Consider the following 24,196-nt stretch of genomic DNA (forward strand, 5'->3'; position numbering starts at 1 on the left):
GGGAGGCCTCCTCCGCCGCCGCCATCTTGGACCGGCCCGGTCAGCTTCCGCGGAGCCATCGGCAGACGCCGCGGCCTCCCTTGAGCCCCGACCCCGTCGTCAGAACAACCCCGGGCCCACTTCCCCCCACCCCACTTCCGCTTCGCGCCGCTATCGCGATAGCGCCCGGGCCCGGGGCGCGAGAAAAAGGCGGCGGGCGCTCGCCTCCCCCGCCTGTCGCGATACGCTCCTCAGCGGCGGCGCCAGCTCCTGTGGTGAGAGCGTCAGGCTCGACTGGGCCGGACCCCTTCCCCTCCTCCCCCGGCGCCACCACCGCCCTCCCCGCCGCCTCCCGCCCCGGCGCCACCGCCGCCTGTCGCGACATGGCCGACCCCCCACGGGCCCCCGGCCCCGGCGCGGGCTCCCGACCGGGGCGGCCCCGGTGCCCGCCGGTGCTCGCGCCCCCTCCGCGCCCCGCGGCGGCGCCGGGCTCCTCCGCGGGGGTGCGGGTGCGCGGGGCCGCCCCCTCCGCGTCGGCCTCGGCCCCTCGCCGCGGGGACGGGCGCGCCCCGGCCGCGGGTGCCCGCCCCCCTCGGCCGCAGCCCCTCCTGGGCGAGGCGGCCGCCCTCACGTGGGGGTCGGGCCCCCCCCACCCCGAGCCAGGCCCGCGGGCGGGGCGGGGGGCTCCGTTCCCGGGGCCCGGCCCCCTGCGCGCCCCCAAAGTTTCCCCTGCGGCGAGAAGTCTACGGGGGTCAGGGCTGTCCTGAGCGGTACCTGCTCGGGGCGGGCTGCGTGTCCGCCGCTGGTGCTGTGGCCCCGAGCCCCCGGCCTGTGGTGTCACTCCCACTTAGCCTCCTCGCGGCTTGGTGACACCTTCCAAAGCTCCTGCCTTCGCCGGGTTGCAGACGGTGTCCTGCCCCTGGCAGTGCAAGCACCTCTGATTCTAAGCAGTGCTAGCTTCTCCGAGCAGGGCTGTCCCCTCCCCTAGCATTGACGCCCCCGCTGTTTGGGGACTGCCCCCAGCGTGTCCCTTTGCTGCTGCTGCTACGTCTGAGTCTTCTGTCCCCCGTTCACATAAGTCCTTCCAGAAGGCTGGGGTCCCGCCCCCCCCTTGGTGCTTGTGTTGGGTCCCCTGGCCGCGAGTGTGTGAACTTGATGGGATCCGGGGCTCGCCCTCCCCGCTCCCACACTCGGGGGAATAGCTTCCTAGATGTGAGGTTCCCGTGCTGTGACACGTGGGCTGTGCTGGCTGGGGTTGTGTTCTGTCCTCCAGGGGCAGGAAACTTTCTCAGCGCTGCCCCCGCCCACCCCCCAGGGTCGAGGTTCCTGCCTCTCAGGTGTTGGTGCACTTGTCAGTGGGGTCTCGCTGTGGGGGACCAAGGTTTCTGTTCTCGGCTGAGACGTGATTCCGTGTGGTGGGGGAGAGACCCCGCTGTGGGCAGCTTTCCACAGTGCGGTTCCCAGGCACCCCCATCCTTGGTGTTGGGCCTCCCAGTGGGCAGATAAGTACCTCCACCCCAGGACCTAACACGTCCTTCCTCCACAGTGTCAGGTGCTCGGTGAGGATGGCCCTCCAGCATCACCTCGCAGTGGCCGAGCTCCTGGCTCAGTGGGAAGCCTCTGTCTGGGGGCACATGGCAGCCCCCAGGGTTAGGGATCCTCCCCCCTTCCCCCGGTGTGAGCTCCCAGGACTAGGCCTTCCACCCCTCCTGTGTGGTCCCTGCCAGGCCTGTGTGTGTCTGCATCCTCTTCCCGCGGTCAGGTCTCGGGGGCTCTCCTTCATCAGTTGTGTCCCTCATTTACATGGCTGCTGGCCCCCCGGGCGTCTGGCACACTGCTCCTCGAGGGGATCTGCTGTCATGGACAGAGACTGGTTCCCAGGTTCCCCTGTCTTGTTGGAGACCCCTCGCCATGAGCATACAGGCTCTTCGGTGCCTGAGCTGCCCCCTGTCTCGGCCACCTTTTGCTGCGGGGTCTTGCTGGGTCCCCCCAAGAGCAGTGGGGCTCCCAGCCCTTTAAGAATGGAACTTCTCCATGGTGGCACCTCCGCTTCAGGGCCCAGGCTTTCTTTCTCTCTGGTCCTTTGCTGGGGGATCGAAGGTGTCTTGAAGTGGGGTCTCTCTTTAGAGGGAGGGGCTCCTGCCCCCGTTGTATCCGCCCTGTCTAGGGGGTGCAGGTACCCTGGGCCCGTGGTGCCTCCCCCAGACCTGGTGTTGTCTTCTCTGGACCTCAGCTGTTCCCCGCTTGAGGGTCTGAGACCTCACCTCCCCAGGCTGGGGCTCTTGTCCCCCTGGCACCTTGCTTCTGACTCCTGCAGGACTTCTTGCTGCCAGTCTGTTCCCCTTTTAGGGGTATCACCTCCCCATTGAGCCAGGTGTCCCAACCCCTCGGTGTGGAGTGCCTCGTGTAGGGATAGAAGGTAGGCATTCCCTCCCTCTGGACCGGAGGCAGGGGTGCAAACTCCTGTGTTAACGTCCCTGTCCCTGATCCCAGGCGGGAAGAGGCATTTCTGTGTTGGGAGTCCTGGCTCTGTCCTGAGCTCCCAGATCAAAGGCTTTGAGTCCCCTCTGTGCAACTGTCTCCTCCGTCCTTTTTCTGGCCGCCTTGCCCTGGAGCTGGCATTTCTCTGTGTGGGGACTGGGCCCCACCTCAGTGTGGCAGCTGGGCCTGGGCCTGGGCCCGGGGTGCTGTTCTTCTCTTGGTGGGCCCTTCCAGGAGACTGATGCTCCCTCAGGTCTAAGGTGTCACAGCCCCCGCTGTCCACAGTGGGCCCCTGTGGACCATGCTGGTACCAGCTCAGGGCCTCTGGTTCTAGAGCGTGCTCTCTGGTACACCATCCCACCGGGAGCTACCAGCTGTGTGTGATTGAAACAGTTGAAATACAAATGAAAGATTCCACTTGTTCGGTGCACGAGCCACGTTCTCCGTGTCCAGTGGCACGGGCAGCACAGATCCACTGCAGGAAGTGCTGTTGGCCGGGAAGTACTGTTCCTGAGACAAGTCCTTCCCGGTGGGCAGGGACCCTCCTGGTATGGCCTCCCCGTGGTTTGAGGCTCAGTCCTGGGTTTAGTCCAGGCTGCTGTGGGGCCCCCTGCCCTGGGCCTGTAGAGTGGGAGCCCCCCTATCTCAGGGAGCCTTGCTTTTCAGTCAGGCCCTGTTTCTAGGGGGTGATCTCGGGCAGTGCAGGAGACCCCCTGGATCTCCCTTGGTCTTGGTGTCGGGCTCTCAGCTCTGGTTTCCCCCTGGGCCAGAGCTCCTGGTGACTCCTCTTTGAGCTCTGTCTTCCGCGTGTCGTGTACTTTGAGGGTGAAGATAGCCCTATCTCTAGGTACTGGGCACACGTCCTAGAGGTTTGTGTTTCCCTGTGTCTGCGTTACCAGCGCATCCAATGTGTACTTGCGTGCGCAGATCGCTGCCTCACAGCGGAGGCCCCTCACCCTCGTCTCCGTGAGACCTCACTCATTTCCGGGCACTCTTGTGGCCTTGTGGTCTGCTCCCATACGACTAAGTCTCGGCATTGGCGTTGGGTCAGGAGCATCGTCTCCTGCTCTGGAGTAAACTTGGTGCCGTGAGGCCCTCTTCTGCTTGGTCCCAGCCCTGTCACGGTGAGGGGGGGCGGGGGAGCGAGGAGGGTAGCTCTTCCTAACGGGGGGGGGGGAAGTAGTTCTTCCTAATGGCAGGCATTTCCCACCCCTGGCGCTTCCCCTCCATCCCTTACAGTTCATGCACAGACGGCATCAGGCTCTTCTTCCTGCAGACTCTCCTCTGACCTGTCTGAGGGGTAGCTTCTCTGGTGTCAGGACTCTAGTCACCCGTGTGCCCTGCCCCGCTGTGGGAGGGTGGCCTCCAGGCCCCGTGCCTTCATCCCCAGCACTCAGCGATGTGCTGCTTGACTTTTTCCTGCCCTAAACCATCTTCTGGAGTGTCACCTGGGGAGAAGGTGTTCTGTGCTCCAGCAATTTTTCACTGCCTGGGTGAGAGTTACACAAAAAGTATGTCTGCTTCCTTGTTTCCACAAACTTCCAGAGTGTTCTGGTGGAACGTTTCTTCCAGAACGTTCATTCAGCCCCCCATGCTGGGCTGTTGAGGCTGCATAAGTGGTGGAACTTGGCCTGGTCTCAGTCGTTAACACTGTAAACGCGTCTTCCCTTTACCATCCCCCACGCCCTGCTGTTCCCAGTGTCGTTCGTGTCTCTCTGATGGACCAGCCAGAGAATACCTGTGTTCCTTCCTTATCTCTCAGCAGCGTCCGTCTCCAGGAGAGTATGAAGAGAGTGCGTCTGTAGGGCAGGGAAGATGGCGGACAAGCGCAAACTCCAAGGTACCGGGTTGACTGCCCACTGCCTGCGTGGCCACGTGCTCGCTGTCCTCACAGCTCCTTGGATGCCTGCTGCCCGGGCAGGATGCTAACAGCCTTCCTTCCTCCCCTGCCAGGTGAGATTGATCGCTGCCTCAAGAAGGTGTCCGAGGGCGTGGAGCAGTTCGAAGACATTTGGCAGAAGGTACAAATCTGGGTCTCCAGGGAGGAGAGCACGGGAAAAGGTTCTGGATCTCTAGGCATGGGCCAGGGAGAGGGATTGTGGGTCCAGGTGCTGAGGACCTAAGAAGCAGCTCTGAGATGGCTTAGGGGGTGTCCCCAGAGTCCCCAGCCCTCAGAGACCGGAGCTTTGCCGCTGGAGTGGGCATGAGGGCAGCAAGTCCCACACTGACACCTGTGTTCTCTTCATCCCTCAGCTCCACAATGCAGCCAACGCGAACCAGAAAGAGAAGTATGAGGCTGACCTAAAGAAGGAGATTAAGAAGCTTCAAGTGAGGGGACTGGGGACCTGGATTTCTGTGTCCTAAGGGCAGAGGGAACAGGGAGGAGGGGCTGGCAGCCTCAGTAACCACGTCCTGGGGCAGTGTGACCATCGCGATTTTTCCCACCTGCAGCGGCTGAGGGACCAGATCAAGACATGGGTAGCGTCCAACGAGATCAAGGACAAGAGGCAGCTCATAGACAACCGCAAGCTCATCGAGACGGTAGGAGCCCAAAGCTGGGTACCTGAGGTGGGGGGGGAGGTGGCTGGATTCCTGGGTCCCTAGGGGTCCTGGGAAGAGGAGGGTTTCTTGGAACCCCTGCCAACCATGCTCTCCACAGCAAATGGAACGGTTCAAAGTTGTGGAGCGAGAGACCAAGACCAAAGCCTACAGCAAGGAGGGCCTGGGCCTGGCACAGAAGGTGGACCCCGCCCAGAAGGAGAAAGAGGAGGTTGGCCAGTGGCTCACGGTGAGTCCGGGTGGAGAAGTGGCTGCAGGGCCCTGGTCGCCGGGCAACTGTGGGGTCTCTGGCTGACCACCTGCCTTTCCACTCCCTCCCCCCATGCAGAATACCATCGACACCCTAAACATGCAGGTGGACCAGTTTGAGAGTGAAGTGGAGTCCCTGTCGGTGCAGACACGCAAAAAGAAGGGTGACAAGGATGTGAGTGGGGGGACCCTGCGTCCAGAGGGCAGAGAGGGGCTGGCGAATTGGGGAGAGTGGCATGTGGAGGGGAGGCAGCCTCAGGGGTCCCGCCTCCGCAAACAGTGGTGCCATGAAAAGGAGGAGTGGTTTGAGGGAGCACGCGCTGGGTTCTGGGGTCGCAGACCAGGCAAGAGAGTGGATGGACATGCAGGGTGCCGAGGGCCGAGATGGTAGGCGGAGGCAAGGTGGGACGCGGGAGCCGCTCCTTTGGCCCGAGGAGAGCAGTCGAGGACAAAGCCAGATCTAGGGGCCCATATTCACAGACTCCAGATTGTGGGGTGTGGGTTCAGGGGGATGCAAACCATGTGCACTTGTTGGCACACGAAGTACAGGGAACGGAGAGCTGGGTCCGGGGGTGGGGGGCAGTGGGAGGTGCACCAGATTTGGGTGTCTGAGACTGAGCTGTTTAGGAAGCTGGAGCTTAGAGGGGTGACACAGTAGGTCTTTGTGGAGGTGCTGGGGGATAGAGACCAGAAGCCTGAGGAAGAACTGAGCTGCCAACTCTGGATTCCCTTGGGTGTATGCATAGGGTGGGCAGGTGTGATGACAGACCGTTACAAAGGTGATCACGGTCGCATTCGGCAAGTCCCCCCTAATTGGGCATTGTTATTATCCTTAGAGCGAGATGGGGGGGTGTGGGGTATGCTGCATTTGAGAGATCTGGGCTGTCAGGGCCGCATTGTAGGGAAGCACAGGCCTGCCTGGTCTTCTAGAGGTTTCCAGGGATGTTTGGGTGGGAGCTGGGGGTCCCTGCGCCTCTCATACGTCAGAGGGTGGGTGGACTTCACACTGCCTGTGTCAGGAGGGGCTGGAGCAGAGCCTCTGGGTCTCTCCGGGGGTCGGGGACTGAGGACAGGTTCTGTGGGGGCAGGAGGGGCCTGGGCAGGAGCCGTGCAGCCCCTGAGCCTGGCCCTGGGCTCGCCAGCAGAAGCAGGACCGGATCGAGGGCCTGAAGCGGCACATCGAGAAACATCGCTACCACGTGCGCATGCTGGAGACCATCCTGCGCATGCTGGACAATGACTCCATCCTTGTGGATGCCATCCGCAAGATCAAGGACGACGTCGAGTACTATGTTGACTCGTCCCAGGACCCCGACTTCGAGGAGAACGAGTTTCTCTATGACGACCTGGACCTCGAGGACATTCGTGAGGCCCGGGGCCGGCCCGTGGGCACAGGGCAGTGAGGGCCGGGTGGGGGGGCGTCCCAGCTTGTTAAGCACGCCCCTCCCTGCCCCCACAGCACAGGCGCTGGTCGCCACCTCCCCCCCCAGCCACAGTCACATGGAGGATGAGATCTTCAACCAGTCCAGCAGCACACCCACCTCCACCACCTCCAGCTCTCCCATCCCACCCAGCCCGGCCAACTGCACCACAGTGAGGACGCGGGCACACGGCGTGCGGGAGGGGGTGGGGTCCCCATGTCCTGGATCCAGGCCGTAGGGCCATAGAGTGTCGTGGGGTCCCTGGCCAGCGGTGGAGGCCTGGCAGCAGGGCAGCTTAGGCAGGGAGATCCAGGGCTGGATTCCCTAAGGAGAGGGGCTGCTGGGTCTGGAAGAGGCTCCCAGGAGACCAGGACCCTGGGCTCCCCAGTGAGGTTAAGGGCACAGGTGCTGGAACGGTCCTGGGAGGGTTGGTTGGGGCCTAGAGGGGACACGGGTCTCCAAAGGCGCCTCCCCTCCTTCAGGAAAACTCTGAGGATGACAAGAAGAGGGGGCGCTCCACGGACAGTGAAGTCAGCCAGGTGGGTGTGACTCTGTCATTGGTTCTCGAGCCCTGAGGAGGGCCACTGTGAATGTGGACTGAGGGGATGGCATGTGGCACCCGCCCTGTGCGTTAGAGGAGGATGTAGGTTTGTCTGGTGTGGGAAGGGGCAGGTGACACGGGTGAGTCAACACCAAAAGCTTGCAGGTGGCTAGAGGTGGTCCAGCTGGGTCAGGCTGAGGGACCCCCACCTCGTAGAGCCAACAGGCTGGAGAGGCGATAGGTCTGAAATCGAACAGGTTTCCGTGGGCCTCGTCACAAGCCTTGGCTGTGCTATTGACGGGATTTCTGTCCTCCCCGAGTGAGCCCCTCCCCACCCCCCACCCCCCACCCCCCACCCCGCCAGCACGGGGCCAGAGCACACACTGTAGGAAGCACTGCTCTCATCAGGAGGCGGTCAGGCAGGAGCCTGGTGGCTTGTCACTGATGAGGCTTGTGTAGGACTCGGGGGACCAGGAGGGAGTCGGTCTCAAGACCCCTTGATGTGTGGCATGCGAGGTGCCAGGGCGGTCCCCACCTGAGGACAGGAGTGCTGGTTGGCCAGTGGCACTTGCCTGGCAAATAGCTTGGCTGCGGGGTGTGCCCTGGGCACTTCGTTCCTCTACTTTCTGGGGTGGGGGTCAGCGGTGGCCCCTCAAGTTGCTTTTCTGACCCTTTGGGTGACATTCAGAATAACTGGCCAGTTCTGGGCTGTTTTTCCTCCTTCTCTTGGACTTGTAGTCGGGTCCAGCTGTAGTTTCTCCCCTGTCATCAGACTTAGTCTGTCAGCGGGTTCGTCTCCCTGATGCGCAGGCCGTGGCAGCCCTGTGGGATGTTGTGCAGAGGCGTCCACGCGGGGTGTGGGACGCTGGTGTGGGCTAGAATGCCAGTGTTCTCGGCATGAAGGTGGTGATCGCAGCCTGGAGCGTCAGGTCACAGGAGGGGACAGCTGGGGGCAGCAGGCCCAGCGAGGACCGTGGAGCCCAGCTTGGGGGAGGGCTGTGTGCGGGAGGCCTGGCCGACCTGGCGGCCCACTGGGTCCTGATCCTCTTCTCCCCCACCCACAGTCTCCAGCCAAAAATGGCTCCAAGCCCGTCCACAGCAGCCAGCACCCTCAATCCCCAGCTGTGCCGCCCAGCTACCCGTCTGGCCCCCCGCCCGCCGCCTCCGCCCTGAGCACCGCCCCTGGCAACAACGGGGCCTCCACGCCAGCAGCGCCCTCAAGTGCCCTGGGTCCCAAGGCCAGCCCAGCTCCCAGCCACAATTCAGGCACCCCCGCCCCCTATGCCCAGGCTGTGGCCCCACCGGCCCCCAGTGGGTCCAGCACCACTCAGCCCCGGCCCCCCAGCGTCCAGCCCGGTGGGGGAGGGGGCGGCGGAGGCAGCAGCAACAGCAGCGGAGGGGCAGGCACCGGCAAGCAGAACGGTGCCACCAGTAAGCAGGGGGGCTGTGGGGGGTGGGGTGGCCCTGGGGCGGCCCGTTGTCACTCCCCCTTCCTTCCTTCCTTCCCTCAGGTTACAGCTCGGTGGTGGCAGACAGCCCGGCCGAGGTGGCTCTCGGCAGCAGTGGGGGCAACAGTGCCAGCAGCCAGGCCCTGGGCCCCCCGTCTGGCCCCCACAACCCCCCTCCCAGTACCACGTGAGTGTCTAGCTTCTATCCTTGCCCTGGCCTGCCAGGACCTCTTCCACCTACTTGGGTGCTGGTCCCCACGTCCCTCCAACATCAGTCCCCGGGCTGTGCCCTATGCAGCGTTCCAGGCACGCCTTGGGTATTTAGGATTGTTCCTGGAGTCCCCACACAATCCCTTCTCTGTGACCCGCGCCGGGCCTTCCCGACTCCCCTGAGGGGGCTGTGGCTCCAGTTCTCAGGCCAAACCTTTGCCGTGGGTCCCTGTCTCAGAAGATTGCCCCAGAAAGATTCTGATCTTCGAGGGACGCAGGCAAGACCTGCTCCCTGGGTCTGCTTGACTGCCAGGCTCTAGACGGGCAGCCCCAAGTGGGGGGCATTCTGTTCCGTGGGTGGAACGCTTCCTGCCCACACCCCCCTCTTCCATGGACCACTGCACAAGACTGTGTGTTTGCTGGTGAACCCTCAGCCACACGGCCTGTGTTAGGGCCCCCAAGAATCCAGGCTCCCCAGCTCTGTGGCTCTTAGAGGGGAACTGACCCCCGTATGGGTCCCCACCTTCTGGGCTTTCTCCCTCCTTTTTTTTTTTTTTTTTTTTGACTCCCTCCCCTGATCATCAGTCACTCCTATCCCCTGAGTCCTCTCCCCTTCTCCCCTTCCCAGGAAGGAACCCAGTGCGGCAGCCCCAACAGGGGCTGGGGGTGTGGCCCCAGGCTCAGGGAACAACACAGGGGGTCCCAGCCTCCTGGTGCCGCTTCCTGTGAACCCCCCCAGTTCTCCGACACCCACCTTCAGCGAGGCCAAGGCAGCTGGCGCCCTGCTCAACGGACCCCCACAGTTCAGCACCGCCCCGGAGATCAAGGTGGGCCCCAAGCTTCTGTGTCCTGACGCCGTTATCTTCCCTGTAGGTGTTAACTGTCCCCTTCCTGCAGGTCTCCCTGCCCTGTCCCTCACTCTGTGTAGCTCTGGCTTTCTTTCCCCTTTGCCTGCTTGCTTTTTCTCCGGGTCTTTCCCTGCCCCCGGCACCTTCCCCTATTCTCGGGGCTCTTCCACCGTCCTGCCCTCAGGGCCTCCCAACTCTCTCTTCTGCTACTGGTTGTACTTGCGCTTGTGCTCTCTGGGTTCCCCCCCACCATCTCTGTCCCCAGTCCTCACTCCTTCACACACCCCACCATCTAGCTCACTACCCTCCTTTACTGACATCCGCTCTGGGTCATGCTTCATGCTGGGTGAATGCACCCAGGTCCCACCTTCTGTGCCGGAAGCCTCATGTGACTGTAAGGGGGTGGGGGGGCAGAGGGTGATGTGGCCCCACATAGGTACCTCTGACTTGACCTGGGTAAGATACCCCAGCAAGGCCTCGGGGGGCACATCTCTAAGGGGGACAGATCTCCAGGGACCCAGAATGGGAAAGGTTAATGGAGGAAGGAGGGGTTCTCCTGTGCCAGAGTTCTAGGAGGGGCTGACATCAGCACAAAGGCTCCGCAGTAGTGGGGAAAGGAGGCTGGCTGCAAGGCTGTGGTGGCGGGGTGTCCATGGGGAGGGCAGTGGTGTCCTGAGCCCCTAGGTCTGAAATGGGAGCAAGGTACAGAAGTGACTTCCTGGGCTGGTGCATTTAATTAATCTCAGTTCCACAAAGAGTCCAAGTCCCACACTGCCTTGTGCACCTTCATCTGGAGAAACCCCCAAATACGAGGGGGCTCTGAAAGGCTCGGCCTCCTACTGAAGCTCTTGGAATGGCTTGTGGCCCAGAGCAAGCACTCACGCTTCAGACGTACTCTGGCTGGGAAATTCACGGAGTGAGCATCTTTTTGGAGAAAAGGGATCAGTAGCTTTTAGGGTGTTGAAAAAATACACTGGGTTCTGACGAGAGAAAGGACAAAAAAGGATGTGGCTGGGAAGGTCCCTCTGGGGCTGCTGAGAGCAGGATGGAGGGAGGGGGTGGGAGAGGACAGGGACATTCAGGGCCCGCACCCCAGGCCTGGTGACCGGGCAGTGGGGAGGAGCAGGCGGGCTGCGGGTCGGAACCTGCCCCAGTGTGGCATTGGGCCAGGCTGTTAGCGAGTGAGGAGTGGAGTTTCCAGAGGCGGCAGGAGACTGACCCTGGTCCTACGCTGGCCAGAGGCAGGGTGGGTGGGTGCAGACCCCGCCCCTCAGCAGCGCCACTTGGGAGTGGGCACACTTGGAGAAGGGCGTGCTGCCGGGCGTCCCTGTGCACAGCAGAGGCCACACTCACTGGGCACTTCTGTTGGTGGATCCCCACCTCAGGGCTAGGGGCGGCGGGGGGCCTTTGCTCGGCGAGCGAGCCTCCTGCAGAGTTGGCAAGGGGAGTACCAGCTCTCCCCTCTCCCCAGGCTCCCGAGCCTCTGAGCTCTCTTAAGTCCATGGCAGAGCGGGCAGCCATCAGCTCCGGCATCGAGGACCCCGTGCCAACGCTGCACTTAACCGAGCGAGGTGAGGGTCTGGGCGAGGTAGGGGTGGTGTGGTGAGGAAGGGCAGGCCCCACACCGGCTTCACCCTGCCCTCCCCTCCCTTCCCCACAGACATCATCTTGAGCAGCACGTCTGCGCCTCCAGCCTCAGCCCAACCACCCCTCCAGCTGTCGGAAGTGAACATCCCACTGTCACTGGGGGTGTGTCCACTGGGGCCCGTACCCCTCACCAAGGAGCAGCTGTACCAGCAGGCCATGGAGGAGGCCGCCTGGCATCACATGCCCCACCCCTCAGACTCCGAGCGCATCCGGTGAGGGGCTGGCACCCAGCACCGAGTGTGAGGGCGGCGGCCATGGTGGGGATCAGGTTCCCCGGTCCTGAGAGGTCGAGTAAAGCTTGCTGGTGGTCCTCCTCACTACTGGGCACCCAACTTGGGGCTGTCCACTGTGGGGGGCGGGGCTGAGTTCACTGTTGGGGTGACCAGGTGCCCAAGAAGCTCCCATTCACCTGAGGTGGGGGGGGGGGGGTCTGGGTTTGCACCCACCACCCCTGAGATGGCAGGGACTGCTGGGCACTGCAACTAGTCCTCCTGCTCCTCCACAGGCAGTACCTCCCTCGGAACCCCTGCCCGACGCCCCCCTACCACCACCAGATGCCACCCCCACATTCGGACACCGTGGAGTTCTACCAGCGCCTGTCCACCGAGACCCTCTTCTTCATCTTCTACTATCTGGAGGTACAGCAGGGCCCCCGGGGCAGCCTCGGGCCCCCCGGCTTCGCCGCCACCGCCGCCGTCCCCCCCTCGGGCTGGAGGGGTGAGGTGGGTGCCCCTCTGCGGCCCCTGGGACCGCACCCCCTCCCCATCCCTCAGTCCTGTCCCTCCCCGAGGCAAACCTGTCCCCGCTCCCACTGCAGCACAGATATGTCCGCCTTGGGGTGGGGGGCTAGGTTGGGCCACTGCAGGGGGGCCCCCAGTTCAGTCTCCCGGCCTCACACTGCTCCCTGGAGGCCACTTTGCATGACCCCAGGGAGTTGCCATAACCCCCCCTGCATCCCTCCTGGGGGACCTTTCCAGACCGCCTCCTCTCAGCTCCTCACGCATTAGTTTCTCTTCCTTCTCAAAGCCTCTCTGAAAGCCATTTCCTCCTCCTGACCAGCATTGGTATGTTCCGTGCCCCAGCCCATCCCCGTCCGCCCCATCCAGCCCAACTTCGGTCTTCGGCGGGGCCCGGGGTCAGCCCCGATGCTCTGTGCCCCTCGCCCCCACCGGCTTGGGGGCCCCCTGATCCCCGGCCGCACCCTTCCTCCCCCAGGGCACGAAGGCACAGTACCTGGCAGCCAAGGCCCTGAAGAAGCAGTCCTGGCGATTCCACACCAAGTACATGATGTGGTTCCAGAGGCACGAGGAGCCCAAGACCATCACTGATGAGTTTGAGCAGGTGAGGGCCCCTCCCTGTGCCCCGCCCTGCCTGCGGGCCGGCCCCCCTCCCACACCCTCACCTGCAGCCAGCTCTGTCCCGGGGGCCCTCACCTCCACCTGGACCACTGTCCTCTTCATCCTGCCCGCCACTGGCTCGTCACCCCTCGGGGCCCAGCCTAACCGTCTGCCCGGAGGGGAGCCTTTCCCAGCCCCAAGGTCCATGCCTCTGCCGGGCACCTGCTCAGGCACGGTGGCACGTGTGGCTTCTCCCACCTCTGAGCACAGGTCGCTTCACACAGGGCGCTCGGCGGTCGGTCTCCTTCCCCTCCTGTCCCCCCACACCGGGCAGAGCGGGGGACTCACTAGCAAACACGGATGGGGAAACCGTTTTATTTAACGACTTTCCTATGTTCTGATAACTGGAAACCCCCACTTGCACACCACTGGGGCCAGACTACATGGCTCTAGCTAGGTGACCTTGGGCAAGTCATTTGAACCAGTCTCCATTTCCTTACGTGTAAAAATGGGGTTAACACACCCTCGTTACACAGTTGTTACAAGGATTAAATGAGTTAATGACCTGTAAGTACCTAATGGTGCCTGCTCCCTAGTAAGTATCACTGGTGTACTTTGTTTCAAATAACTTAAAGGCCATGTTCCAGTGCTTTCTTCCAAATCTTTGCCTGATGCCAAGTATTGACAGGGTCCTTGTCCTCAGAACTCGGTTCCCCTCCCTCCCCCCCCCCCCGGTTCTTTCAGGTTCTTTGAGCAGTTCAGACCTTCATTCAGAACCAGTCCCCCGCTTCCCCCCCCCCACCCCCAACTGCGTCTCTGACACTGACCAGACTTACTGTCCCATCCTGGTTTGGTCCCAAGTAACCTTCCAAGTACCTTTCAAGGCATCGATCCTTCAGCAATACCCACCCCAGCACTGTCACCAATAAAACGTCTGTCCCGACGGCGTGCCTGGATATGGACTCAGCCTGTTCCATTCTCTAGGACGGGGGAACGGTCACAGGGTTTTGCGAAGACTAGAGGCTAGGCCCGACTTCGAGCACCAAGCACCAGCTCAGTGCTCAAGCTGCAGCCGTCGTGAGAAGTCCTAGTTCACTTTGTAAATGAGGCCGAGCCTCTAGCGCACGTCCTCTCTGTGCCTCCGTTTCTTCTAAAGTGGGCAGGATGACCTTTCCTGCCCAAGAAGAGGTTGGTGAGGGTGGAGGGAGTCAGCTGGTGCATGCAGGGCCCTGGGCCCCGTGCCTGGCCCCTCCTTGGCCCTGAGATCTGTCCCCTAGGTCTGTCGGTCCAGCCCAGGTCCCCAGCCACCTCTGCGTCCACTCACTGACCACCTTCTCCCCTGGCCAGGGCACCTACATCTACTTTGACTACGAGAAGTGGGGCCAGCGGAAGAAGGAAGGCTTCACCTTTGAGTACCGCTACCTGGAGGACCGGGACCTCCAGTGACACCGGCCCCCCCCCTCCACCCTCCCCTCCCCCCCGCATGCTGATCCCCCTGCCCAGGTGAGGGCCTTGCCCTGGGAGACTGGGGGAGGCCCCAGGCCGTGGGGCAGCCCTCATCCCCAGGAAGCAGCCCCACCCTGGGGGCCCGGGGGCGAGGGCTGCCCCCTCCTCCCCTCCCCAGTGAGGGACATTTTTTGGTAAACCTATTTTCATTTTGGAAAATATTTATGAATAAATAGTTTTATATGACGGCTGGGAGCTGCGGCCTCTCCTATCCCCCCAGGAGTCCGTAAGCGCTGGGGTCTTGTTGGCAGGGCGCCGGGCCCACTGGGGGTTGAACTGGGAGTTGTACCGCCCCCGCCGTTCGTCCATCTCCACAGGCTGTTCCTCCGGGGGGGCCGTGCCCCTCACTCGGGCCAGCAGGGCCTCTGCCCGAGCACGCTCTGTTGCTTCCCGCCGGAGACGTTCAGCTCGAAGCTGGTCCAGGGATGGGCGTCTGGGGGCACAGGAGTCTGGTTAAAAAGCTCATAGGCCCCAGAGTGCCCCTTCCCCCCCCCCACCCCCCCCAAGGAGCTGCCACCTGGACCCCGTGCCTGCGGGCCGGAAGCTGGCTTCATGCAGTGCGTTAAGACCTCAGCCTCCCCCTGTGTGGGCTCCTACCACCCCCATCTTTAAGAACAGCGCTCTCGATCTGGAGGGGCACCCAGCAGCAATCAGCTGTGACGATGAGCACAGCTGGGGCCTCAGTTTCCCCTTCTGTAGAAGACAGGAGACTGTATGCCAGTTCTGCTCAGGGCTTTGTCCTCCAGGGACACAAACCTGCTCTTAGTGACCCCGTAGTTCTCAAACTGGTCTCAAGGACCCCCGAGAGCTTTGTGTGCCTGTGGGTTTTATCTGTTACTATTTAGCATAGAAGGAGCAAAATCTTGAAAACGAGGCAACATCCCTCGATTTACCACAGCAGTGTCTGGAAGCCACTGCACACTCAAGACTGAAAGTTCACTGCTCTGCAGACCCCCAGACACGGTGCCCAGGCCACCCCTCTGCCCAGCCAGCCCCCGACGCCGCGCGCCCAGCTTCCTTACGCTTCCGGCCGCTGCTTGTCCGGCCCCTCCTTTCCCTTTCTGCTGTGACCACCATCACCACTGTGCCGCCTCTTCTTCTTCAAGTGCTTCTGCATCTCCCGCAGAGGGTCCAGGCGCTGCTTGATCTTTTCATCTGGACCTGGGCCAGGTGGGGGCGCCCCCCGCCCTGGGGGGAGCTGGTACCAAGGCGGTTGAGTCTGGGCTTCCGCAGCACTCTGGCCCAGGTATGTGAGGATCCCCAGAGCTTTCTCCTGCCTCTCCTGAGAGGACAGAAAATAGGGAGGTGCGGATGTCAAGAATGGCTCCCGCAGGGAGGCCTACAGGGGATACCAGGACGCCCACGGCTCCCGGGCGAGGCAGAACCAGTTCAGCCAACAGGTGCTGGAGAGAGGTCACGAGCCAGCTCTGCTATGTTCTAGGGACACAAAAGACCAGCACAGGTGAGCCTCCAGCCCTGGGCACAAGTGCAGGTTCGGTAACAAAAAGCACAGAAGGGAAGGACAGGTGGTGCTCCTGTAGGGTTCAAAGGCAGGCATCTTTGAGGATACAATTTGAAGACAAAGCAGCAAGCAAGGCGCAAAGGAGGGAGGCAAGTTCAGAGTTGGGTGGGAATCCCCGAGTAGGTGACCGACAGGATCCGCTTTAGGCCGACAAAGCTCCTGGACACTTCCCAAACCCCAACAGGGCCTGGACGCCAGGCCAATGGGTCTGCAACTAGCAGCCACTTCCAAGTGGCTGCAGGCTCGGATGGCAATAAACAGCACTTCTGAGTGCTAGGTTCCGGGACCCCTCTGGGTCCTCTTTATCAGCTCACTTAATCCCCACCCTCACTCCATACTCCTGTTAGTCACACGGGAGGACAGACGCCCCCAGCCCCACCCATCACTCATGAGGTGGGAGCCCAACTTACTTTCTCCTGTCGCTTTTCTTCCTCGTACTCTTTGTTGCCTCTGGTCACCCCTTTCCCTTCCTCTAGCAGCTCCCGGAATAGGTCCACAGGGCCGGGAGTCGGGGCTCCTGCCTCTGCTGCTTCCAGCTCAGGTAGTGAGTTCTGACGCCTGGCTTTCTTCCGTAGGAATTCTGTGCGGGCCTGGGGAAGAGTCAGTCACAGGCACAACATTGAGAACCTCGATGCGATTCACATAGGTGTGACGCTGGACCACAGAAAACGCGGTCCTTAGTGCTGGGGGTTCAGAAGAGGCACCTGTCCCAGCCCGCGGAGGGCGTGGGGGAATGCGGGACACCTGGTTTGTAAGCTGCCTCCTTCCCCAACAGTCAACCAGCAGGGTTCCCAATCTCGGGTGGAGACAAACAGCCCAAAGTATGCCAACAGGCGATCTGGATTACAGGCAGGGCTCCATCCACCACGGCGTGCAATCTCTACCAATAGGTTAACTTTAAAAGCCCAGCCCATCTCGAGGTGCAGTCAGCTTTGAGGATCAGATTCACGAAAGAACAAAACTACGTATAAGCAGGAGGTTAGGAGTTACACGGAAAGCCCCTGGAGCGGGGAGGGCAGGGAGAGGGCTCGCCCCACAGCTTGAGAGACTGCAGGTCAAATGCTCTGCACCGGGCGAGCATACAGTAGACGCTCAACAGGGAGGTTGTGCAGGCAAACTAGTCCGAGTTTCCTTGAACTGCTCAGGGGTTCACTTTTCACAGGCCGCTACTCTGTACCAGGCACTCTTCAGCCTCGCGAAAGACACAAGTGGGGGACACCAAGACAAAGCGGAGGCCTAGGCGGGCCCCGCACGGTGGACACAGGCACAGGTGGACACGCGCCTCCAGCGGCGCCCAACCCCTCCTACCTCACGGGATGCACCGCGCCTGCGCGCCACCCCCACTTCCGGCCAATCCCAAAGCGCCTGCGCGATCGGCCCGGGACTCCCCTCCGGCCGCGCTCGGGGCTTACCTCCTGCTGAGCGAGCAGCACTCTCCGCTCACGCTCTTTCTCCTCCTCCCGGGCCTGAGCCTCGTCACGCCGCACACGGGCGACATTGTCTTTGTTCCGGACGTGCCAGCTCTTCTTGGGCAAGATATTCATGGCGTCGTAGCCGGTCACCCACTGGCAGGCCCGCCTCCAACCACTTCCTATTGGCGAGAGAGTGCCCCTCCCTGTTGTTCCTGTTTTAGCTACGGATTGGGCCTGGGCTGATTGCCACGCCCCCAAGTCCGTAAGGAGAGCTGACTAGCTGAGATGCCCGAATTTGGGTTGGTGTAGCCTAGCGACCGCCTCCTACCAGGGTTCTGAGCCAATCGCGTGTCCCCGCGCTGAAGCTTACCGGACGCGGCCGCTAATTGGCTGGCACGTCTGTCAAGTCTTGTCGAGGCCAATTCACTTGATTGGCTTGTGCCCGACTCCTCCCCCGCCCCGCTGCAGGACGCGATTTACAAACAACTCTTTGCAAGCTGGGCCATCTTTATTGATAAAAGAGAGACGTTCACTGGAGTCCAAGGGTGGGGGAGCTTCAGAGTCCTGGGAATCCCCGAATCCCAAGGCTGTTAAGGGCATGGGTTTTCTCCACTTCCTCCATTTTACAGATGATGTGCCGGAGGCTTACAAAGGGTCTGGGGGGGCAGGTCTGGGTCAGAAAGTGGGACATCGTCCTGAGCAAGGGTAGGGGAGGTCAAAGAGCCCCGCTGGCCGAGCTCAGTGCCACAGCGCGCTGTGCCAGGAAGACCTTATTCTGCGCCTCCTACGTAAAGGGTAAAGGGAGGTAGAGGTGAGACGCCTCTCCCCACTGTTTCTTTCCATATCCAGGACCCATTCCCAGGAACCCGATCTGGCTCACCGTCTCTATCTGGCGTTTGAGCTCAGAGATGAGACGTCCATATGAGTTAGCCAAGACCAAGGTATACACCATCAGGATGCTGGAGGAGACAGCAATGGAAGCCACACCCGAAACGCTCTTAGACTATCTTCAATGCATGGCACCTTAGAAACCAGAGACCTGGACCCCCAGCCTCCTCCTTCCTCAGACCCAGGAGTCCGGGACCCCAGCCGCCGCCTCCTCCTCCTCCTCCCTCAGACCCACAAGTCCACGCCCCATCCTCTCCTCCTGAGACTCAGGAATTTGGGTCCCCAGCCCCTTCCTCTCTTAGAAACAGGCAGCGGGGGCCCCAGAATACACAAACTCAGACCTAGGAGTCTGGGCCCGCTCACCTGGAGATTAGCAGAAGAGGCACAGCAAAAGCCTGGGTCCCCAGGAAAAAGAGAAAGTTCTGGGTGATCCGAGGGAGACTGGAAATTGACTCAGGGATCTTGGCCCAGATGGACGACTGACCTCGGAAGGGGCCACACAGCTTAGAAGGTGGGATCCTGAAGAAGTCAGAGACAGTGCTCAAGGATGGTCAAGATTCAGAATCCTGGATGACAGCGAAGGGATGGAGGGAGGAAGAGGCAGGCGCCTCTCACACTTACAAGAAGATGCTATAAAGGACGGGAACAGCAGAGATGGTCAGACCCAGAAGAAGGACCAAGGGGAAAAAGAAGTTCACCGTGGAGGCCCGAAAGGTGCGGGAGGCCGGAGAGCAGGTGGAGAAAAGGGTGAACTGGGGGGAGAAGGGGGAAATCGGAGACACAAGAATCTGAGCCCTAGCCTGTCCTTTCTCACCATCCAGGAGTCTGGGTCCCTGGTGCCCCCATAAGTCCCTAGACCTTTGCTGCTATCAGACCCAGGATTCCGCGCCCTTCTTTCCTCGGACCGAAAAGACGCCCTAGACCCCTCCTCCCACATCCAGAAGTCTGTCCTCCAGACCCCTCCTCTCTCAGGATCTAGTGGTTGGGGACCCTCGCAACCCGCCTCCCCCAGGACTCAGAAGTCCATCACACTCCTCACCTTCTTGAAATAGAAAAGTAGCAGGAACTTGACCGTGTTGAGCATAGGTAGTAAAGGGCAGAAAAAACTCCCTACCCAGACCACCGTCTGCGCGTAGATGAGTCCCAGCACCTCGTCGGGCACCTGGAACTCCTGGGTTCCCACCGTGCGTCCCAGCGGCCCGGGACAGAGGCCACAGAGCAGCCTGAGGGGCGGGGCCGGGCCGAGTCAGAGGCGCCTCCACCGCCCCACCCACCAATCAGAAGGGAAGGGGGGGAGGAGCTTTCAAAGTCCCGGAGGGGGTGTGCCCAGAGGCGGGGGCCCAGGGCGGGGTGGGGGCGGGGCCAGAAGGAACTAGGTGACAAGGGGGCGGGGTCTGCGTGTCTGGGCGGGATTGTGAAAGGGGCGGAGCTACCGCGAGGGGCGGGGCTCTCACTTCCGAGGAAACTGGATGAGCAGCATGACAGCCAGCCCAGTTAGCAGATCAAAGATCAGGAGTTTGTACATCTCCTGCCCCAGCCGAGTCTCCCAGCACTGAGGAAAGAAGTCACGGGTCAGAAAGACCTCAGGACCCAGGAAGCTAAGGGCCAAGCATCCAAGTCTCCACATCGCAAGCCTATGAGATCCTCGCAATCCTTTCTCTGGGGATCCTCAGTTTTCTCGAACATCCCTACCCATGTCCTCAAGAGGAGGGGTGTTCTAGCACTTTAAACCCGGAGTCTGGACCCACCCAGCTCCTCCTCTCCTTCAGGGGGGCCCAGGGTTTGGGGCCCCTCTCTTTCCTTCTCACCGGTAGCTCTTTGTACTTGTAGCCACAGGTTTTGCACTCCTCAGCCTCAGCGTTGCCCCCGCAAGTGATCTGATTCCAAAGAGAGAAGAGCAAGACCAGCAGGGAGGCCAGGCGGAGAAACACGGTCCTGGCGGAGCCGATGGAGGGAAGGGAGAGGAAGGGGAATCAGCACTGACTAGTGCTCACCATGTGCTGGGCCCCTCCTGTGCGGGACACACTCACCACTCTCCCCATTTCACAGATGAAGAAATTGAGGCTCTGTAAGCGTCAGGATCTGAATACAGAGCTCACTGGGCCCCATATCCTGGGGACTTCCGTGCCTTATGAACTACAGCCAGCGCCCTTCAGACCAGCCCTGCCATCATCCCCCCCGCCCACCCTGCAAAGGCTAGAACCTGAGCAGGATAAAAACAATCTGGCGGCTCCTGGTATAGCCCTCCAGCGGGGCGATGAGCTTGAACACAGGTGGCAGCAAGAAGTTGACCCCAGAGATGAAGATGGACGGAAGGTAATCCACCCCAAGCTTCACCAGTGGCATCTGCTGGACAAGGGGCATCTCCTGCGAGAGAAGGTGGACCAAGCAGAGAGGCTCTGGGGCTCTGGAGGAGCGCCCTCCCCCAGCCTCTTCTTCCTTCAGCGCCCCGAAGGCCGAGGTCCGAACATACACCCCCCTCCCTCCTCTCCAAGATCGCAGGAACTCTAGACTTCAGGCCCTGCAACCTTGGAAAGGTGAGCCCAGGCCCGCAGGACTCCCCTCCCCCAGGACCCTCCGCACCTGCAGCTTCACAGTGGCCCCTGTAGCCCAGTAGACCCCGTAGAAGGCTGCTCCCAGGAGTGCAATCACCAGCAGATTGAGCAGAACCCGCACCGACCACACCTTGGCTTGCTGGCTCAGGGTCCGCACTGCCGCCTGGCGCCGTACCACGGCCTCCTCCAGCTCCACCTGAAGCCGAGAAAGACGGGCATTTGGGCTCAGTCCCCCCCAGGCCCGGCCGGTGGTCCAGAGCCCCTGCTCAACTTGAACTGATACAGCACCGTCCCTCTGAGGACTGCTGTAATCCTTGTCCCAGCCCCTCCATGGTCCTCTAGGTCACCATTTAGATCTCCCGGCCCCGCCCCTCCAGAGGCCCACCCAGCACCACGGGCCACGCCCCCAGACCCCACGCCCCGCCCCTCCGAGGCCCCGCCCCGCGCCCAGTTCCCGGTTGCTGGCCTGGATCTTACCCCGAGGAGCTGCAGGCCCCGCAGCCTTCCTGCTGCTGGCTTTTCCCTGTGCCCTTTGACCTCAGGCATTTCTACTGTGGCCTCTTCCCAGCCCCCTCCTTTCCCAAGGCCCGCCTCCTTAGAAGAAAGCTCCAGCCGGCATCTCTGCGAGCCGCATCCCTGGTCGAGGCCCCGCCCCCTCCGGTCCCTGTGTGAGTGTAGACCCCCACGCTCACCTGCAGCTCGTACAGGATGATGCGATGGCGCAGCCGCACGTGGACATCCCCACGGAGCCCGAAGTCCCAGGCGCTGAACACGCGGTGGCTGTAGCTGGTCAGGGCCCCGGACTCAGCCAACAACGTCTGTTTCAGTCCTGACACGGAGCTAAGGGAGGGAAGGGCCAGGAGACAGGATGTGGAAGGTCAGCCCCCTCCTATGGGACAAACGGAAGACGAACCCTAGGGCCTCGGGCATCTGGCGAGCTGCTACCTAGCAGAGTAGGAGTCAGAGACCAAGAGAGAGATTCAGGGGCAGACTCGGGAACACAGACACCAAAGAGACAGAGAAAGAAACCCAGTAGAGAGGGACAGAGCTCCAGAGAGAAGGGGACAGGACCCAGAGTGAGACAGAAAAAGACCCTGGGGAGGGACAGAAATTTAGAGGGGACGAGACCCCAAAGGGGACAGATTCACAGGAAGGGGGACAAACAGTGAAACAAGGAAGAGGAAATCTAGAGAAAGGAGTCAGAGACTCAGAAGGACAGATGTCCAGAGAAGGGGGTTGGGGGAGAAAGACCCAGAGAAAGGAGGACAGAGACTCGGAGAAGTGGGGCAAAGACCCAGAGGGGGGACAGACACGCAGAAAAAAGCGGACCAGGAGGCTCCGTCTCCACATTCACCGGCCTGGCGTGAGCCCCCAGCTCCCCTTCCGTGGACACCTATGGAAGGACTGACACCTGGTCTCTACCTCCACCCGTGCCCTTTTGAATCCATTCTGTTGTGCCCGTGGAACCCTCTTTTTATGCAGATGAGACATTACTGCCCTTTAAAACCTATTCCACAGCTTCTCCTTGTTCTGACGTTTAGGCCCCTTCATCGCGCAGCCAGCCAGCGCGCACCTGACCCAGCCCCCACCTACTTGTTGAAGCTCAAATCCTGTCCCTCCCCCTCCACTCCCCCCCACCCCTGCCTTTCGAGTCTCAGAACACTCCAACCTCTTCTCACCACAGGGCCTTTGCCCTTGCAGTTTCCAGTGCCCGGAATGTCCAGGTCTTAGCCGCTCACCTGGCCCATTCCTCCTCATCTTTCTGGGCTCTCTGTACGGGTCGCCTCCTCAGATAGTCCTTAACTGACCGCTCCATTTAACGAGGGTCCCCGCCCATTCTCTATCACGGGGTGGTGGCGAACTACGGCGCCAGTTTTTGTAAACAAAGCTTTATTGGAGCACGGCCACGTGCACTCATTTACTTACTGTCGACAGCTGTTTAGCCGGACAACAGCGGAGTTTAATTCACACGGAGACTGTGTGGCCGGAAAAGATGAAAATATTTCCTATCTGGCCTTTATCGAGAAAAAATTGCAGCTCCCTGTCCTATCACCTCGATCATAGCATCCCATCTGGTTTCTAGATGAGGCTCCCAAACTGAAGTAGCTGATTGGCTTTTTAAATTTTTTTTAAATATTTATTTTTGAAAGTGAGAGAGACAGAGTGTGAGCAGGAGAGGGGCAGAGAGAGAGGGAGACACAGAATCCGAAGCAGGCTCCAGGCTCTGAGCTGTCAGCACACGGGGCTTGAACTTCCCGTGAGATCGTGACCTGAGCCAAAGTCAGACGCTTAACCGACTGAACCGCCCAGGTGCCCCTAGCTGATTTGCTTTTCAGCAGAAAATTGGCTTTTTATTTATCTCGCAGTTTATCTCCCCTCCTGAACTGTGAGCCGCACAAAGGTGGGGGACCTTCATCTGGTATCCCTGGGCCCTGGCACAGTGCCTGGAGTTTAGACGGCACTCCACTTTATTTTCTCCTCCCCTGAGAGAACCCCCAGGCTTGCCTGAATGCCAGCGAGTCCCACGTTTGCGTCTCCAGTGCAGACCGGACTCCAGAGCCCACATGTGACTGCCTAGTCATCATTCCCCTCGTGCATCCAAAGCCATCTCAGAATCAGCGGCCGAAACCACACCCCCCGCGGGTGCTGCCCTTTCCACAGCTCTCCCCGTCCGACCGACCACGGCGCTGCCCCTTCCAGAGGCTCAACACCTGGAGTGATTCCTAACTTCCCACCTCCCCACCCCCAACCCACCAGTCGTTGGGAATCCTCTGGGCCCTGCTCAACAGGCATGGAGAACCTCCCTCTTGTATGCTGAACAGGTGAAAGCAGTCCACGGTGTTGACACAAAGCATGGTGGGGGGGGAGTTGGGGGAGAAACGTGGGAGCTTGAAGAGATCTTGAGGGGCTTCTGGAGGCTGGTCAGTTTCCTTTTCTTTTTGTTTCAAGTTAAAAAAACTTTTAATGTTTATTTTTGAGAGAAAGAGAGAGAGTGAGCAGGGGAGGGGGGGCAGAGGGAGAAGGAGACACAGAATCCAAAACAGGCTCCAGGCTCGAGCCCGACGCGGGGCTCGAACCCACGAACCATGAGATCGTGACCTGAGCCGAAGCCGGACGCTCAACCGACTGAGCCACCCGGGCACCCCATGTTCCATTTCTTGATATTCATGGGAACATACCAAGCCCTACCCTCTGGTTTCTGCATGTTTCTGGATATGTGTGATATTTTTAAAGTGAAAAATGTAGAGGGGTGCCTGGGTGGCTCAGTCGTTTGATCCCCCGACTCTTGATTTTGGCTCAGGTCATGATCTCACGGTCTGTGGGTTCGAGCCCCACGTTTTCTGTGCTGACAGCTCAGAGCCCCCTTCAGATCCTTCGCCCCCCACCGTCTCTCTGCCTCTGGCCCACTGCGGCCTGCGAGCGCGCACTCTCTCTCAAGATAAATAAAGACATGATAATGTAAAGACGTGCAGGCGTCACCTGATGCCAGGGTGGGACTCACGTTGCAACACATAAATGTATCAAATCAGCACCTTGAACACCTTAAACTTAGGCAGTGTGATTTAGGTCAATGATATCTCAAGAAAGCTGAG

General features: G+C 60.9%; 3 protein-coding genes across 9 annotated transcripts in view; 1 reads left to right on the forward strand and 2 right to left on the reverse strand.

Annotated features, from left to right (window-relative positions):
* CNOT3 (CCR4-NOT transcription complex subunit 3) lies at nucleotides 1–14,412 on the forward strand. Of its 7 annotated transcripts, none has more exons than XM_047100971.1 (18): nucleotides 3–254; nucleotides 4,223–4,300; nucleotides 4,414–4,481; nucleotides 4,714–4,788; nucleotides 4,912–5,001; nucleotides 5,120–5,248; nucleotides 5,348–5,443; nucleotides 6,411–6,633; nucleotides 6,728–6,861; nucleotides 7,172–7,228; nucleotides 8,295–8,661; nucleotides 8,742–8,865; nucleotides 9,517–9,715; nucleotides 11,208–11,307; nucleotides 11,397–11,595; nucleotides 11,889–12,105; nucleotides 12,599–12,724; nucleotides 14,068–14,412. In XM_047100971.1, the coding sequence occupies exons 2-18, from the start codon at nucleotides 4,276–4,278 to the stop codon at nucleotides 14,164–14,166; spliced, it is 2,328 nt and encodes a 775-aa protein (XP_046956927.1). In that variant the 5' UTR covers nucleotides 3–254; nucleotides 4,223–4,275; the 3' UTR covers nucleotides 14,167–14,412. The 7 variants fall into 7 exon arrangements, with proteins under 7 accessions (XP_046956923.1, XP_046956924.1, XP_046956926.1 ...); XM_047100972.1 differs by having other exon boundaries at nucleotides 11,889–12,021; XM_047100973.1 differs by having other exon boundaries at nucleotides 4–254; nucleotides 6,414–6,633; nucleotides 11,889–12,021.
* LENG1 (leukocyte receptor cluster member 1) lies at nucleotides 13,597–19,168 on the reverse strand. The gene is made up of 5 exons (XM_047100999.1): nucleotides 19,088–19,168; nucleotides 17,161–17,339; nucleotides 16,159–16,338; nucleotides 15,249–15,508; nucleotides 13,597–14,659 (listed from the first exon to the last, which is right to left on the reverse strand). The coding sequence occupies exons 2-5, from the start codon at nucleotides 17,290–17,292 to the stop codon at nucleotides 14,389–14,391; spliced, it is 843 nt and encodes a 280-aa protein (XP_046956955.1). The 5' UTR covers nucleotides 17,293–17,339; nucleotides 19,088–19,168; the 3' UTR covers nucleotides 13,597–14,388.
* The window catches only part of TMC4 (transmembrane channel like 4), a 12,687-nt gene continuing 6,140 nt past the window's right edge, over nucleotides 17,650–24,196 (reverse strand). The window contains exons 6-15 of the mRNA XM_047101001.1: nucleotides 21,296–21,443; nucleotides 20,632–20,799; nucleotides 20,252–20,415; nucleotides 19,857–19,983; nucleotides 19,503–19,600; nucleotides 19,088–19,271; nucleotides 18,670–18,800; nucleotides 18,412–18,567; nucleotides 18,041–18,119; nucleotides 17,650–17,944 (exon numbers count right to left, since the gene is read on the reverse strand). Of these exons, the coding sequence (XP_046956957.1) occupies nucleotides 17,876–17,944; nucleotides 18,041–18,119; nucleotides 18,412–18,567; nucleotides 18,670–18,800; nucleotides 19,088–19,271; nucleotides 19,503–19,600; nucleotides 19,857–19,983; nucleotides 20,252–20,415; nucleotides 20,632–20,799; nucleotides 21,296–21,443 (1,324 nt within the window). The 3' untranslated portion in view covers nucleotides 17,650–17,875. The remainder of the gene's footprint in view (nucleotides 17,945–18,040; nucleotides 18,120–18,411; nucleotides 18,568–18,669; nucleotides 18,801–19,087; nucleotides 19,272–19,502; nucleotides 19,601–19,856; nucleotides 19,984–20,251; nucleotides 20,416–20,631; nucleotides 20,800–21,295; nucleotides 21,444–24,196) is intronic.

Source organism: Lynx rufus, unplaced genomic scaffold, assembly GCF_022079265.1.
Source record: "Lynx rufus isolate CCGP_SWC_20201006 ecotype Redwood Valley unplaced genomic scaffold, mLynRuf1.p SCAF_54, whole genome shotgun sequence".
In the NCBI taxonomy this organism is placed as follows: domain Eukaryota; kingdom Metazoa; phylum Chordata; class Mammalia; order Carnivora; family Felidae; genus Lynx; species Lynx rufus.

Bases quoted from the DNA above. Each gene is read 5' to 3' on its own strand.
- CNOT3 (XM_047100967.1), top strand. From the start codon at position 4,276: ATGGCGGACAAGCGCAAACTCCAAG. The intron at 4,301-4,413 runs GTACCGGGTTGA...CTCCCCTGCCAG, and splicing joins GGACAAGCGCAAACTCCAAG to GTGAGATTGATCGCTGCCTC. The intron at 5,444-6,410 runs GTGAGTGGGGGG...TGGGCTCGCCAG, and splicing joins AAAAGAAGGGTGACAAGGAT to CAGAAGCAGGACCGGATCGA.
- LENG1 (XM_047100999.1), bottom strand. From the start codon at position 17,292: ATGAATATCTTGCCCAAGAAGAGCTGGCACGTCCGGAACAAAGACAAT. The intron at 16,339-17,160 runs GTAAGCCCCGAG...ACTCTTCCCCAG, and splicing joins TGCTGCTCGCTCAGCAGGAG to GCCCGCACAGAATTCCTACG. The intron at 14,660-15,248 runs GTAAGGAAGCTG...CTGTGCCCCCAG, and splicing joins GACAAGCAGCGGCCGGAAGC to ACGCCCATCCCTGGACCAGC.